Below are 17,215 nucleotides of genomic sequence, written 5' to 3'. Positions count from 1 at the left end.
AGTGAGTTAGTTATTGCAAGTTTAGATGTTATTCAAAACGGCAATGCTACATACAGTCGTGGAATTGCAAACGCCGCGTAATCGCTTTGAAAAAGAGTGGAGTCCACGATTAAAAAGTTAATTTTTTTTCATATGGGTCCCATATTAATTTATTTTTTTCAAAGCGACTGCACGCCGCTTGCATAACCACGACTGCAAGTATCATTTCCCTATTCAAAATATAGGTAATGGGCTTGAAGTGTGGAATATTGGATAGAAGTTATAGGCACTCTCGTTGGTTGGCCGGGAAGGACTTGGGCCTTTTGGATATGTTTCTTATCTTTAGAAGAGACAGGTGTATTTTAGGATGATGTTATGTGTTTTCAATTTGGGGCCTGGAGGTTGATTAGTACTGATTTCTATCATCAATCAATGGATGTATTTTGCGGAATGTTGATTTTTTTATTAGGGCAATGATGGCCAACTGAGGAGTGAATGGAGATTTGTGATTTTTTTAGAGGTATATTATTTTCTATGGAAATATGATAAAGGTTTTCTTGTGATTAGGTGTGGATTGAGCTTGTACTTGATTATGTTAATTTATGAGGATATAACCTTTATGTATTTTGACGAGTTATCAGAGTGCGCGCGAAAGCATGATTTTTTTGGAGATACTTAGAAATTCAAATTTTGTATTAATTTTGAGGAATTAGTAGTGATTCGAAGTTTTAATGGGAGACTAATCATTTGGTCGTGCAAATTTTGTTTATTGATGGTTAAGTTTGGAAGTCGCTTTTAGGTTACCAAAGTTGGAATATGATGAAAGTTTGGAAGGTAAAGCAGAGACGTTGTTGATATTAGCATTTTATGGTGTGAAGATAATAACTATTGAAATTTGTTGGGAGTTGTTGATGATATGTATTTCTCAATTATGTTCGGAGTTGTATCCTGCATCTTATTTTGGCGCTGATGTTTGATCTTGCAAATTTCGAGGATGAAATTTGTTTTAAGGGGGGAGGATGTGATACCCCCTTTTTACGTGTATTTTCACTGAAATAATATTTTTGATTTAATTAATATAATAGTTCTTTTATTTTAAATTATTATATTTTAAATTCGTTTTATTTTATTTGATATGGTGTTTAATTTATTTTAGTCGTTTTACGGATTTTAAAATCGTTTTAGGCGGATCAGTTTTTGGATTCCGGAAGTGAGGTCTAGACCTCATTTCTTTCCCTCATCTTTTCTTTTTTCTTTTTTTCTTTTTCCCTCTTTTCCTTTTTTCTTTTTTCTTTTCTTTTTCTTCTTTCTTTCTTTTTCTTTTCTTCTTCTTTCCTCTCCCCTCCTGCGCACTGCTTCTCTTCCCTCTCCCCGTCGCCGTCCGTTGACCCACCCTGACCCACTGCCGTCCGGCCGCCGTGGTCGACACCACCCCTGCTGTTCGGTTCCCCTCCGGCCGGTGCACCACCCCATCGAATCCCAACCCCATCCGAGCCGCCGTTAGCCTCCTACAGCCCCTTCTTTCCGCACGGTTTTAAACCTTTTCCGGCGCCGTCGCTCCACCTCCGGCCACCACCTCTTCACAGCTTCTTCCCTTACCTCTTACCGACCTAACCCACCCATTTTTGGCCTTGATCCGTTGCCGAAGCAGCTCCCACGAGTTCAACTCCGTTCAGCCCCTTTTGGCACTTCCACCGCCACCCACGGCCAAAGCTCACTTCCTTTAACTTCATAAGCATCTCAAGGCCATTCCCTATCAATTTCGTGTCTTGTTTTGTCCCTGTTCGAAAGTGGGTAATTTATTACCCACGATCACAGTGTAAAATACACTGTTATGTTGCTTTTTCTCCGCCGTTTGCAACGACACGAGCTTTCAAAAAATACCTTATAGCGCTATAAGTATTTTCCAAACTCTACTTTTAGATTTAAATATATTTTGCTCTTACAATAATTATTTGACTGCTGGTTGGTTAATTCCGGACTGAGTCCGAAGAGTTTGGGGGTCGGATGGATTGAGGACGGAGTTGCTTAGTTTGTTGATTTGTGATTGATTGGTTATTTATGCCTTGAGGTTGCATTTACATGGTGCATTCACGTGCATTTTATTTAAATTGAGAAAAATCATGTTTTGTTGGTGTAAATGGATTTTTGGGTGCGTGTGTATCACGACCCTAAGACGGGATGGGGTATTATCTCAGTGGAGCTCCTCTGGTCGCTCGGGAGTGGATAATACTGAGTGACATCCCCTAGGTCAGGGCTGTGCAAAACTCCGACATTTTCGATGCAGTCGGAAGTTTCGAAAAGTGCAATCGGAGTCGGAGTAGCTCTGAGTCGATGTTCGGAAGTCGGAGTCGGAGTCGGAGTAGTGAGTTGCTCCGATTTCCGACTCTGACTTCTGAATTTTTTAAAATTAAAACAGATGCAAAACGACGTCGTTTTGCATCTGTTTTAATTTTTTTTAAAATAAACCTCTTTAATAAAAGACGCCATTCCATTTAAATAGGAACGACGTCGTTCACTGTGGCCCATTGGCGTTGCATAATGGCATAATGCCATTTCTTGATTTAGCCCTCCCCGAGTCCCCCTCAGTGCAGCCTCACTTCCTCGCCCGAAGACCTCACGGCTCACACTTACAGCCTTACAGCAGCACAGCGCCACAGCCTCACGGCTCACACCGTCACACGACTGCGCTCAGCCTCACACGACGGCTGTCATTTTTCTTGCCCATACACAACTCACAGCTGAGAGTAGCCGACTGGTCATCACTTACAGTCTTACAGTCCCCAGTTCCCAATCGGTAGTTACTAATTTTAGGATGTAGTTTTTTTCAAATAATGTAATGTAATGGTTCCTTTTTCTGCAATTTAATTTGTTGGTTTATGAATTTAGTTCGTTGTATGTAATTAGGATGGAAATGCAGTAACCGAATCATTGTTATAGGAATGTAAATGTGGTTGCATGCAAACTGTTTGTGAAAATGCCTCAGTGAATCATTAGTTTGTTTTTTGAAATATCAAGAACGAGAACAAGTGAACAACACTAGTCTACTACTTGTGTTTAATCTTTTTTACTTAATTAAAAAAAAATCTAACATCACATTAGATCATTAGATCAAGGAGCAACACCGAACAAGAGAATAAGTGAACAACACATTAGATCATTTTTTCTACCATCTCTCATAAGTATTTAAAACAACATTTAGATCTCTTTTATTTTTTTATTCAAATCAAGGAAGTTCTATATCCTAATCATACTGTATAGTGTATTGCCAAGGTATGGATCTAGCTTTAAATTCAACTTTAAGACTCTCAATGCAGATAAAAAATGATCAGTTCATGATTGAAATTAATTCTCTATGACCTATGTATATAATAAAAGACTCAAATAATCCTTTTAATCTTTTATATACATATTGACATTTATGAGCTTTAGAGCTTCGTCCAATTGACCTGCTCGACCCAGCATGTCCACAACACATGCATAATGCTCTAATTTTGGCTCTATTCTATAGCATTTTTCATCTGGCTGAAATATATATATATATATATATGGATTTAGGTTCATAATGGCATGTAATAAACACATGTTGGTATATATCTGGCCATGTCATATTGATAAACAAGTGATTATATTATATATATATATATATATATATATTATATTATTATATATTATCCAACTGATTATATTATATATATATATGTATGTCTATATCATTGATCAATTTGATCCTCATTCAGGTTTACAAAAAGCAGCTTTTAATTAATATTGCTTGTTATTTTCTACCAACTTTTGTGATAATTATATATTGAGCCTCTTCTTTTGATAAATTAAGAAACTTGACAAACAAGAAAGTAAATATGTGAAAAAGTTTCTCTAAATAGTAAATTCGACTGTATTTACAGCTTTGTTATAATTTTATTTTATTTACAGTACTTCTAATTTTTTGTTTAGCAATTAACTCCCTACTTTTAATTTAATTTTTCAGATTCTTTGATTTCAAATAGTATGGATGCTAGACCTAGTGGAAGTAGAGATTGTGGAGATGATGCCAGTCCTTCTACACTAGCGAGGGCTTCCACCCCGACGACGGCTGATACTTCCACCCCTAGAGCCCCATCTAGGGCAGCATCTAAACCAGCATCTAGAGCGGTATCTAGAGCAGCTACTTCTTGTGCAAGTAGTCGACTCCCAGTAGATATAGAAGGAGAAGACGAAGATATGTTCAATGAAGAGGAGGAGATGGCAGATGTGCCCATTGAGCCTGATCAACCACCACGACCTTCAAAAAAACGGTCGTGGACGTGGGAACATTTCACTAAAATTCCTGGTGATCGTGTGAACCCTCAGGCAAGATGCAACCACTGTGGGCAACTTTGTGGTTGCCATTCGAAGAAGCAAGGCACCAGTGTATTAATAGCACATCTTAATGGTTGCCAACAGTATAAGATCGCGAAGGGATTGGCGGCCACTGGCACTGATCAAACAAAACTCAGTTATGAAACTCAAATGGCAACTGATGGTGGCCATTCACATGTTAAGAAGCTTATAATCCCTCAATATAGTGAGAAGATGTTGCGGGAATTACTTGCAGAGATGATCATTACTGATGAGATGCCTTTTACCACAGTTGACAAAAAAGGCTTCAACAAATTTGTGCGCTGTCTTGAGCCACGTTTTCCCATGCCGTCACGGTATACGGTTATGCGAGATTGTATGAAGAGACATGTGAGGGAAAAGACGGAAATGAAGGAGATGTTTAGTCGAACTAGCCAGAGAGTGTCATTCACCACTGATACATGGACGTCCATACAAAATGTGGGCTACATGTGTATCACAGCCCACTTTATTGACAATGAGTGGACGCTGCATAAACGAATAATTGGATTTAAAGAGATTGTTGATCACAAGGGTGCATCCATTGGTGCAATGATGGATGATTGTATTCAGGACTGGGGTATTAAAAAAGTCCTTTGTATCACAGTTGACAATGCCAGTGCCAATGACACTGCAATTGAGTGGTTCAAGAGGAATACAACGGTAAAAGATGATATCCTTCGTGGACACGAGTTCCTACATGTTCGATGTTGTGCTCATATCATCAACCTCATTGTATCTGAGGGGTTGAAGGAGGTTGATGATTCAATTACCAAAGCCCGCAATATAGTGATGATATGAGCACAAAGGCTTGGCAAGTTTAAGGCTATAGCAGAACAACTTTAGATTCCATGTTCCGCTATGTTGTGCTTGGACATTCCGACTCGATGGAACTCCACATATATGATGTTGGCGGTGGCGCAGAAGTACGAAAGGGCATTCCAGCGAATGGAGGTCGAGGATGGGGGTCTGAGGTATGCTTTGATGGAGTCTACTGGGGGGAGAAGGGGACTCGGTGCGCCGGATGCAGTTGATTGGGATCGTGTGAAGTCTTTCGTTGATTTTTTGAAGTTATTTTATGATACAACTATGCGGATATCTGGATCCAAATATTGTACTGCGAACTTGTACTTCGATGAGCTTTCGAGGATTCATGATCACTTGCAACAGAATTATGGTAATAGCGAGGGATTGTTATTTGCTACGGCTATGAGGATGAAATCAAAATATGAAAAATATTGGGGGGATATTGTGAAGATAAATAGATTATTACTTGTGGCTGCAATCCTTGACCCCCGATATAAGTTGGAAATTATACAATTTTTCTTTATTGACATCCTTGGGGAAGAGAAGGCTGAAGAGTTTATTCGAGAGCTGAGAAAGGATATTGATGACTTATATGGCCACTACAACAATAATAGTCATCCTACTCCAGCCAGTGGTAGCCGTAGCTCCTCATGACCGGTGCAAAACTGCAAGTGCACAGTATCGTAGTTTTATAGTAAAGTAATAAGAAGAGTATTGTCCTCAGGGATTGGTACCTTACTCTTGCCAAATACCAAAATTATACTAATCTCAATTTTATCTAGAGGAATCGCTAAGGTTTTTGTAGTTGCAAATAAACTTAGATCAACTCAAAGAGAAATAAGCAAAGAAAATAAAAATGACTTTCAAAGATCAAATTCAATGGGGAATAAAACTTTTAGGAAATCGATTTCACCTAATTCTTCACTATGCTTTTCTCATCCAGCTAATTTAACTTAAACCTCTTTTGTCTATTAGCAAATCTCTAATTCGTCCAAAAGCCTCTTTCGATAGTCAATTGGAATTGACTCTTGGTTATCAATTCACACAAGAATATGCAAATTCAATAATCAAGAACGCAATAAGATCAATGATTTAATGACTACATAGGTTCATACAAGTCTTTCGATCTCTATACTTACCTATGCTGAAATATCCAAGATCTACCCTATGATTCCCTCTTTCGATAGCAAATCACAAGATTACTTATCATCTAATCAATGGCCAGTTAATTAGAAGCAATAAATTCAGAATAAATCAGATAAACAAAGAGAGAATTGCATTAAATTAGCATAGACAATCAAGCATAGTTCGGAAATAGGTTACATCGTTTTCCTAGAATGAAGAAAATTTAGCTCATGCTAGAAATGGAATTCAACATAAACGAATTCACCATAATTGTTCTGAGAAGATGGGAAGAAGAAAATAAACACTGAAAAATCCTCCCTGCAGCCTCAACTCGTCGTCAAAAGCTCAAGGGAACGATTCAACGCTTTTCTCTCGTCCGTGCTCGTGTATGATTCCAACGTACGTGCAATAATTGGAATTCCGTCTCCAAAATAAATGAATTGAATCCTTCTAGCTGTGTTTTTCTGTCCCAAAGAGTGTTCTCCAGTCAAAACTCGCGGCTCTAGAGTGAAAAATGGCTTTTATATGGTCCCACGGCGGAAAACCTAAAATCTATCAAAATACGATGTTAGCTCGAGCGGGGTGTCGAGCGCGCATCGAGCGTTCGACTCTGCTTGATTTCGCTCAAGCGTCCTATCGAGCGCACATCGAGCGTTCGACTCTGCCTAATTTCGCTCGAGCGGCCAATGTCTCCGCTCGAGCGATCTTCTTTTTTCAGCAACCCGCTCGAGCTCCTTGTCGAGCGGCAGTCGAGCGTTTGAATCTGCCTGAATTCGCTCGAGCGGCCAAAAGCCTCCGCTCGAGCGAACTTGTAAAATCTGCAATATGAAATTTTGCAAGTCATCACCTCACACCCGACCAGTTCGACATCTTCCGGTGATTACACTGCTTCTGCTGCATCTCTTTCATCACCATTGGTGCAGCGATATCATCAAAGGCGTGCATCGAGGAATATTATGCAGTGTAGATCTGAGGTTAAACGCTATTTGATGGAAGACGTCGAGGCACCTAGTGATGCATTTCAGTTATTAACTTGGTGGAAGGTTCATTCCACCAAGTTTCCTATTCTTTCCCGAATAGCTCGAGATTTGTTGGCTATTCCTATCACTACAGTTGCCTCTGAGTCGGCGTTTAGCACTGGAGGTCGTGTGTTAGATGCTTATCGGAGTTCATTATCAGCTTCAACTGTGGAGGCTGATAATTGGCTATGTGAAATGCCCATTGGAGTAGATATCATTGATCCCGAAAGCTATAGGCTTGAATCAGGTAAATTTATAGTTTATATGCTTTTAAATGATAATTTAAATATTTATTATGTTTTAATTATTCAACTTCTAATTTTTATAATTTTATAGACCTACTCGTGAACCCTAGCATAGTTGCAGATGAGTGATAATTGTGGATGAGTTACAAGTACATGGATGGGTGATGCTATTCAGGTACTAGATTAGTATTTTTAAATCATTTAAAAAATTATTGACAATTTCATAATTCATAATTTCATACTATATTTTTTTAAAATATTTTCATATGTATTATTTTGCAGATAAAACATTATGAGAATGAATACCGAATGGTGGTGGCTACTGGTTTAAATTTCAAGAATCAAGACTTTTTTCCTTTCTTGATGTTCAAGAATCAAGACTTTGTTATTATTTAATTACTAATTTACTACTATTTGGTTGTGTAACGTATGACTGTTTAATCAATGTCATTTGTATTTATGTTATTTAGGTAGTTGGGCCTAATATTAAGTATGGACCTTCGTAGTTGGGCCTTCGGAGTCGGAATTGGGCTTTCGGAGTCGGAATTGGGCCAAAGCCCAAATATAGTCGGAGTTCGGACTCCAGCTCCGATTGGAATGTCGACCTCCGATCGGAATTCCCACCTCCAATCGGAGTCGGAGTCGGAAAAAATTTTTCCTCCGACTCCTATCGGAGTCGGAGTTCGGAATTGTCAATTCCGACTCCGTTGGAGTTGAAGCCCACCCCTGCCCTGGGTTGTTGTTGGACGACGATCGGATCGCACGATACGGTAACGCTGTTGTGTCGACTCCGTTGTCCCTAGAGTGGCAGGGACTAGAGGATGGCCTGGTCCAGGGACGCGCTAGGCGCGAGTACTGGGCATCGCTCGTTTAGGTGTCACACGCGTAGACGTTACCTGCGGTGTGGTAAAGGAGCTAGGGTGTGCGGATGATCTCTAGGGGAGATCATGGTGCATGCAATAATTGGATCGGTTTTATGGTTTTGGTTACGGGCCATTTTCTGGGAAAATGACGAGGTTTGGTTTAAGGCTATGTGATCCATTTTCTAGGAAAATGGTGGTTTATTGATTTGGGCCATTATCGGGGATAATGGCGAGGTTTTTTTAAAGGTTATGTATTTGGGCCAAATAGGCTTTTGACGTGTGTAGAAAAATATAGTTTTACGGGTTATGTGCATTGGCATCCTTTCATGCGTATTGTTTGAGTTTTAATATACTTTTATCTAGTGGAGTTTGAATCTTACTTACCTGCGGCACCATTTTTGGTACCGTAGATTTTGGTGCAGAGTTAGAGGAGGAGAAGGAGGTTGAGCCTGAGGATACGGCTTCGGCAGAGTTCTGAGTTGGAGTTATGCTTTGTAGTTAGTTTTAAAACAATATTTGTGGTTTGTAATATTTTAATATGTATGTTTTGAACGGTTTTGTATTAAACTAAGAAAAAATTCTGGTACTTAGTTATGAGACTTTTGCTATCCGCTGCGTGTTTCTTTTTGCACATTTGTTGCTTATACACACACTTGGCACTCGTCAATAGGATGGTTTTTGTGTTTTCATCATCTGGACGTCTCGATTTTCCCATATCCATATGTGGGGATTTGGGGGCGTCACACTCTATTTTCTTCACAATCTAGAAGAAGTTTATTGAGTTTTAAATATATACTTCGTAATGATTTTTATATTGAAACCATCAACGAAGACAGTAAATAACATCTTCTCATTACTAAAATGATTTCAAGCCAGAAACCCGTATTAGAAAAACAGATTGCTTTCTCTTCTGGATTATATTATATAAAAATGAGAACAATTGAATCATATGTGGTAATGCACTAGAAGTGCATTGACCCCAAAGTATTTATGACTTGGCATGATTGTGAAGAAAATAGAGTGATTCATGGAATCTAATTGAAGGCTTTGGAAGCATACGTCCATTGCCTTAGTGAAGTCTTGCCTCGACGCTTGATTTCCTTCTTTGATTGTATCTTTGAGGTTCATCGCCTAAATGGATATCAGCATCAAGGATCACAGATAAATAATTCTTGCGAGAAATGTTAAAAGCAACAAATTCTAATGTTATAAGATTTGACATTTTTTACATATATAAATCATGAAAATAAGTATGTGTATCTTGTAAATAAGAAATACAATCACAAAATGATAAGAATAAATACATAGTTTTATCAAGTAATAATAATTAATATAACCTTTCATATTCATCTTGGGGACTGCAAATAATATATTAAAAAATTTACTTGAAGTAGAAGGCTGCTAGCTTCAAAATCGGTAGTCTCGTGCTGATAACGTATTATAACACTAAAAGGAAAATAATATTACAAAAGAAAATATTTAAGGCGTTATTCAAATACTAAAAACTTGATTCTTATACAATTGAACGATGCCCATATATGTAGGGGGACCAAGTCGGTTTATGGTTTAAGTTGGTTTATGGGCATTAATTGAACGATGGCTTATGGCAGTCATACATACAAGTCGGTTTATATACAACATTCTAATAATATTTTAATTTTATAATATTTTTATTTAACATTTTTTTATGTTCTTTCTCAAAATCTTATAAAACATCTTAGGTCAAACCATTTTACTACTATTTATAAACTATCTTACTATTATTCACATATTTCTTATCTTATTTGTGTAACCAAATGAGACATTAAGGCCCCATAATCTAGTAGTCATCGGAGTCGTAGCCAGCATCATCCTCCAACTGATCCTCCACTTAATTAGCACCTTCTATTATTGCGATTCAACCCAACACCCTTGCCACCACTCCTACCACCAATCCAGTCCCTATTCCAAACTTGTTGTCCTTCTTCTCCTTCACGTACCCATTGCTATACTCTCTATTGTACTGTCTCTGCATGTAACTTGGTTGCCCATAATGTGTTGGTATATTGTACCCACTATTGGGGTATCCACCCAACGAGGCCCTGAATAGTGTGGATCGTGGTACCTACCCAGTGTTGTACCCAATTTGAGTCTCCATTCTCCTTCATCTTCATTGTTTACTCATTCTCACTACAGATGTATTCGACAACACAAATGTTTTCTCTCTAAACTGACAATATCTATCTCTCTCTTTGTGTGCATGCATGTGTAGGTGAATTTAAGAGTTGGGTTTTGTAGATTGAGATGTTTTAGGCTGTGTTTCGTAAACTACTTCACTATTATTCACAAATTATCTGAAATTTGCCTAGCATCTAAATGTAGTCTTAAATGTAAAAGTTTGTAAATTTTTCAGCTTTGGGGAGTTCTTGATCCGAAGCTTCTATTCAAATACATAGCTTATGACGGATCATGAAAATGGAGGAATTTGAGGTGCCGGCAAAATGGAGGTCACGGAAAGTGTTGAAACATAGGGTGCGGAAGGCGAGCGAGCAATAGAGAGCTCATAGGAAGGGAAGTAAGGGGAAGGAGAAAGAGTTGCCTTTGAGAGCTTTTCATTTATTAGAGAGAAATGATAGAGTTACAACCTCTTTATAATTTTATTTTCAATTTTAAAATAAAATGATATCTTTTAAAATATTTATTTTAATTTTGATTTTGATGTGATGTGTTTGAATTTAAAAAAAGGTACTGTTTTATTGATAATTTGTAAACAAAATGTAAATAGGGGGGAAACTATATCATTGCTCTTGATTGAGTTGGGGTTTGGTCTTTTTAATGTGCCAGGGTGGCATGTGCGAGGATGTTGTGTTAAAAAATGAACCTTGCTACGGTCACTGTTGGAAGCTCCTGTTAGGTTAAAAAAATTTATTTTTTTTGTTTTTTTTTACATCATTTTTTTAATATTTTTAAATATTTAAAAAAATATAAAAAATTTATAATAATATTAAATAATTTTTTCTTAACCATTAAAAAAATAAAAAAATAAAAAGCACTCCTAGTGGGATCCCCGCCGGGAATCTAGTATTATTCTAAAAAAATTAAGCCGAAGAATAGATTTTTCTCCAAACCAAGAGACCTAAACCCTAATTACCACTATAAAACACCGGCCAAAACCCTATCCAACCATACTGCGCCTCTCTCGCTCGGTGCTGAACTTTGGACGCATTCTTTTTCTACCCAAGGACTAGCTGCAATGAGACCTCCTCGAGGTAGCTCTAGCAATGAAACCCCTTCTTCTCTTCATGCCGTCTGTCCTCGTTTCTCTCTGCTTGGTTGCCGTGAAAGCTTGGGAAAATATCTGAGATGGCATATTTAAGTTTTTGTTTTTAATTGGTGAACTGATAGATTTCGTTAGCCTAATATTATGGTTTCTTTCATTTTTCTCTAATTTTTCAGCTATAATACACAGTATAGTATTATGTTTTGTTCATATTTTGTTTTGATTGTATGAATCTTTGATTATGTTTCGGTGAGCCTAAACGGTTGATCAGTAGAAAGGACGCCATTGTTTGAAATGTTCCGAAAAATGATCAATCTAATATTTTCGGTGAGATATTTCTCAAATTTTGATGTCAACGGGATAGAGATTTAGGTGTTCACTGTCTATTTTAATTTTTGTTGTAAATCATATGTTTTTTCCCCTATCAATATTGATTTTCTTGTTTTGGAACTTGAAAATATCTCAACTTTTTACGACTTTTTGCATTTGACCATCAACCCAATGAGTTCTTATATGATCCAATGCTGGATTTTGTCTTTTTAATTGTTTGTATTGGTGCAGGACGTGGTGGCGGTGGTGGATTCAGGGGCAGGGGTGATGGAGGCAGAGGTAGAGGCAGAGGTGGTGGAGGGAGAGGCGGCGACAGAGGTAGTGCCATGGGAGGCCGTGGTGGTGGACGTGGTGGCCGAGGCGCTGGTGGAAGAGGCCGGGGTGGAGGTAGAGGTGGAATGAAAGGTGGAAGTAAGGTTGTGGTTGAGCCTCATAGACATGGAGGAGTATTCATTGCTAAGGGTAAAGAAGATGCTATTGTTACTAAGAATTTGGTACCTGGTGAAGCTGTTTACAATGAGAAAAGGATCTCTGTACAGGTCATTTTACAGCAATCATCTTCTTTAATTTAAATGCACTATTGATTAATTAGTAATTTGTGGATTATCGAGATTCTATTCCGTTGCACTATGCAGTAACTTTACCCATTTTCAATGCACAAAGCATATTGTTCTCTTTTTTGTGTCTATATAAGTCAAGGTTCACTCAGGATTCTTGCTCTGGCCTGGTGGCACTTCCCTCTGGGGGTTGTGGTTGGGGTTCAGTCCCCCCAAAGCGGGGAATATATTCACCTAGAAACTGCCAAGAAAACAGATTGAGTTTATTAAATTTGCTAGATTAAGTGGTGCTAGAAAAAAAAGGTGTTGCTTTGATATCATCTTGCAGATGCCAGAAAAGTGGGCAAAATAATAAAATTATAAGGTGGTAGTAATGATATGCTGGATGCAAATTTTTTAATTTTTCTTCTGTACAGAATAAATGTCTCCATATAATGCTAAACTCCTGATTGTGTAAAAAAATGTAATTTTTTTCATTAAAAGTAGGTTTACCACTTTTTTCTTCATAAAAAGTTGGTAATGTTTTGTATAACCTAGTATTTTGGTTTTTGTTTTTAGTAATTTTTATGGAAACACTATCTTGCATCATGCATAGAACATCAGCTCTGCGTAGAAAATTTAATTTTGTTAAATGTTATTGACTGAGTGAATTTGTGAATTACTTTTTTCTTCCAGAATGAAGATGGCACAAAAGTAGAATACAGAGTCTGGAACCCATTTCGGTCTAAGTTGGCCGCTGCCATTATTGGTGGTGTTGATGAGATTTGGATTGTGAGTTTCTCCATTTTTAAATGCGTTTTAATTTTGCGTTTCATGTTTTTGTTATATTATCATACTATAAATCTATGCGCATAACCATTTTTTATGCTTGCGTTTTAATAAACCTGAAGAAACCTGGTGCTCGGGTCCTCTACCTTGGGGCTGCTTCAGGAACCACTGTCTCCCATGTGTCTGACATTGTTGGGCCTGTAAGTAGTCCGTATGAAATCATTGTTAAAAGTTTGTTTATATTTAAAACAGTTGCTTGAAATTCTCTCTGTTATGTGTAGACTGGAGTGGTTTATGCAGTGGAGTTTTCTCATAGAAGTGGTAGGGACCTGGTTAACATGGCAAAGAAGCGCACTAATGTTATCCCCATAATTGAAGATGCTAGGCATCCATCGAAATATCGAATGCTAGTTGGCATGGTGGATGTAATATTTTCTGATGTTGCACAGCCTGATCAGGTTTGCTCTTTGATGTGTTTCTTATTCAATTGGTTTTCTCACATTTAAAATGGCACGGTGGAACCATTGCATTCAAAGAGGTCACAACATCTATTTTCATTAGTGAATTTGAAATGCTCTGGGACATCTTTGTAGCAAATGTTTTTTGTACCTTGCCGTTGAGTTCCTTTCTGCAACTCCTCTTAAATTACATGCCAAATTTATCTCTTGAATTTTTTGTGCTTTGAGGAAACATTTAGTTATGTGGTTTAATGCAAAGTTATTTTCTGAAGATGAAACTTATTTCACGTGTTTTATATTTTTAATTCACTTGTTATTACTCCTGAATAATCCATGTAGTTAAGTTTCTTCCCTTTTTGATAAATTTTTTGTTTCTTGTATAAAAATTTGATGGTTTTCGAAACTCTTCAAATATTATGTACACGTTTGGACTTGGGATTTGTAAGCTTCATGTGTGTTTTTGTTAAATTAAGTATTTTAATCTTTTACATTTTATATCTCGTTTTATAACTTGACCATATGATGAGTTAACTCGGATTCCCCTTCAAGACATAATGGGTGATGCAAAATCGAGTTTCTGATGGTGCTATAAAGTCATTTCATGTTTTATTGGCATTTTTTGTGTATTCTTTCAAGTATTATATCTTATTCGGAATAATGAGTATATGATGAGTTACTCGAGCTTCCCTTCAACATGTTATGGGTGATGTGCGCTTGAGTTTCAGATGCTCTAGACAGAATCTGTTGAATTGACTATTGTTATGTACATTATTGCTTGCATACGATATGGCTACATACAACATTTTACATTTCATCCTGTTTTTTGTTAGATTGTTCTTGTTTATATATTTCACTTGTATGTTTATTTATTACCATGCGCAAACATGAACTTTTATTGCTACTTTTCCTAGTAGTTGTCAAACTTCTGTATCTCATTTTTGTATCTTTCGCTTCTGAATCTCTGATATTTTGAGTGTTTTCGGACTTGATTCTTCTCTTGTAGGACGGTTGTTAAATAATAGTATAATTTCCATTTAACAGCCATGCTTGTGCACTTTTTATAGCTTTTATAGCTTAAATGCCAAAAACCACAGTTGAAATCATGATTTTGGATCAGCATGAAGCTGACCATGTTTGCTTCTTACATGAATTGGAGCTTTGGCCCTTCAAATTTTTGGAGGATAACAGCTATTGAGTGTTAATCTTCAATAACTGAGTTGCATGCCCTTTTTAGAGTTTATAAATGTTTTCAGTTTGTTTATGTTACTTTGCGCCGTTCTTATGGATTTACTTGTTTTCGTGGACATAGCTCTGGCCTACTAATACGCTGGGGCTGGTGTCTCCCATATTTTAGTTAGATTGCTTTATTTGAATTTTATTTTCGTTTTTCTATGAACCCTTACAGGCAAGGATTCTAGCATTGAATGCATCATATTTTCTTAAAGCTGGAGGCCATTTTGTAATTTCTATCAAGGTTTGTGCAGTCTTCTTATTTAGTTTTCTTCCTATATCACTGGTTGTAAGATGGAGAGTGAAAGTTCAGGTGGTCTGCCCAAATGTGTGTAAAGGTGATCAGGAGCAGTGATTGGAGCTTGTTAGTGTGACTAATAAACCTTATGCATTCTGCTTTGTAGTGTATGTTGTCTAATGATCAGACTTGTAACGAAAGATGAATTCCAATTTTTATTTTTAATTTTTTACTTTATAAAGCGACTTTACTTTTGCTTCTGTAGAAATTTGCCTTTTGGTTTCCTAATGTTGTTATCTGCTTGAATATTTCAGGCCAACTGCATAGATTCTACACAACCTGCTGAGGCTGTATTCCAGAGTGAAGTGAACAAGCTAAAGCAGGATCAGTTCAAGCCATTTGAACAAGTTACGCTTGAACCTTATGAGCGTGACCACGCCTGTGTGGTTGGGGGCTATCGTGTCCCAAAGAAATCCAAAATTGCTGTCTGAGATGCAGGGGGGCATCGGTAGCCTGTAACTGTTGTCAGAGTGGTAACCGAATTGAAATTTTGGCGAAGACAATGTTATGGATGTTTTCTATCTTTGTTTTTTATTTAATTTTTGTGGGTTACTATTATGTTCTAATCATTTCTAAGCACATCTAAAGCAAATCTCGAGCTCTCAACCTGGGTCGGGAACATCCTCAAGAACTAAACTGAAGTAAAATCATCCTTCTTTCTAGCCCTTGTTTCTGGATGATGGTTCGGTATCGTGAAGATAGATTTTGAACCTAGACATCCAACAATCGATGGGCAAAGATAAAAATCAAATGGTGGCTGAAAGGTTACACTCAGAACTTGCAGATGTGACGAAAAGATAAATGATCAAGAGTTGGTCCGGATTTTCTTCAAGAGATACTGACACCAAAGCATATACTATGACAGATTCCTTAGTAGTTAGTATTGCATGAAAGCGGAATTGAAATATTTTACCATCACTCCCAAGTTTGCTGTGTAACCTAATAGGAATCCAATTGTAAGCCCAAAAACGTAATAACTACCCAAAGTTGATATAACATACCCAAAGCTTACAGCGACGCCTGCAAAAATGATTCAAAAGATATTGAAGGGGCACGAGTAAGAAGCTTATCATATAGCATAGATAAAGGAGAAGCCATATAATGAGACCTGAAATTACAGGTTGAACACTGTTAAGAACCATAGTCACGCCAAGAAGGAATGCCAAACGAGAGACAGCTCTTTGTAAATCTTGACTGCTTGTGAAAATGATGGCAAAATAATCTCTAGTTATCAGGATTACCAGCATGAAAAAAAATCCCGATGTGTAGAGCTGAATTACTGTCACATAAACAGAGTATTTTGCAGCTCTTGGAAACTCGAACACTGCAAATTGGAAGGAAAAGAGAATCGACTATGCAGTAGCAAACAATCAACCATAGAGCAGATGCCAGTGCTCATTTCAATAGTAGATGAAGTAATGAAAACAGAATCCTCAGAGACCAAGCTCAAACACATACTTTACCAGATGCTAGTGATCCACGTAATTTGTCAACCTACACAACAGGTGCAAACTTTCCACAAAATCTAACACAGTACAAAGCTCAATAGTGTTCCACCATCTATTTCAGTAAGCAACTTTTTTGGCCATGTTGACATGATTCTCTGAATTTATTAATAGAATCCTCAAATTATCAAATGAGCGATTCAACGGCAATACATCATACAACATCATAGTGTTCTTCAATTATTACTTATTTTATGGTTACCCATACCTAATTAGGTGACTTAAGTGTTACATGCCAAAACATTAGACTAAAATAAGACAAAAAAATCCACTTTGCACCCTCCAAATTACTAAAATATTTAACTATAAAAATGTTGCAATGTGTACCTCTGTAAAGACCTTATTATCCAAATTGTGTCGCATCACAACTCCTAGGGGTAGGCTCAAGTGGTAAA

The 17,215-nt window shown here is 37.4% G+C and overlaps 1 protein-coding gene, 1 long non-coding RNA gene and 2 other non-coding genes across 4 annotated transcripts; all 4 read left to right on the top strand.

Moving 5' to 3' along the window:
- Positions 1-7,493: 7,493 nt before the first annotated feature.
- On the top strand, positions 7,494-7,962 carry LOC122303919. The gene is made up of 3 exons (XR_006240856.1): positions 7,494-7,554; positions 7,644-7,727; positions 7,835-7,962. It is a non-coding gene; the product is annotated as an uncharacterized LOC122303919 (long non-coding RNA).
- Positions 7,963-11,508: 3,546 nt separating this feature from the next.
- LOC122312206 (rRNA 2'-O-methyltransferase fibrillarin 2-like) lies at positions 11,509-15,873 on the top strand. Its single transcript, XM_043126850.1, has 7 exons — positions 11,509-11,663; positions 12,236-12,543; positions 13,237-13,332; positions 13,452-13,529; positions 13,611-13,787; positions 15,193-15,261; positions 15,570-15,873. The coding sequence occupies exons 1-7, from the start codon at positions 11,648-11,650 to the stop codon at positions 15,744-15,746; spliced, it is 921 nt and encodes a 306-aa protein (XP_042982784.1). The 5' UTR covers positions 11,509-11,647; the 3' UTR covers positions 15,747-15,873.
- Positions 14,301-14,372, top strand: LOC122293916. Its single transcript, XR_006237395.1, has one exon. It is a non-coding gene; the product is annotated as a small nucleolar RNA snoR60 (small nucleolar RNA).
- LOC122293917 lies at positions 14,447-14,517 on the top strand. The gene has a single exon (XR_006237396.1). It is a non-coding gene; the product is annotated as a small nucleolar RNA snoR60 (small nucleolar RNA).
- Positions 15,874-17,215: the final 1,342 nt, after the last annotated feature.

The sequence above is a fragment of the Carya illinoinensis genome, chromosome 1, assembly GCF_018687715.1.
Source record: "Carya illinoinensis cultivar Pawnee chromosome 1, C.illinoinensisPawnee_v1, whole genome shotgun sequence".
NCBI lineage: Eukaryota > Viridiplantae > Streptophyta > Magnoliopsida > Fagales > Juglandaceae > Carya > Carya illinoinensis.
The sequence above is the reverse complement of the archived record's forward strand: the minus strand, read 5'-3'. Positions and strand labels throughout refer to the sequence as shown.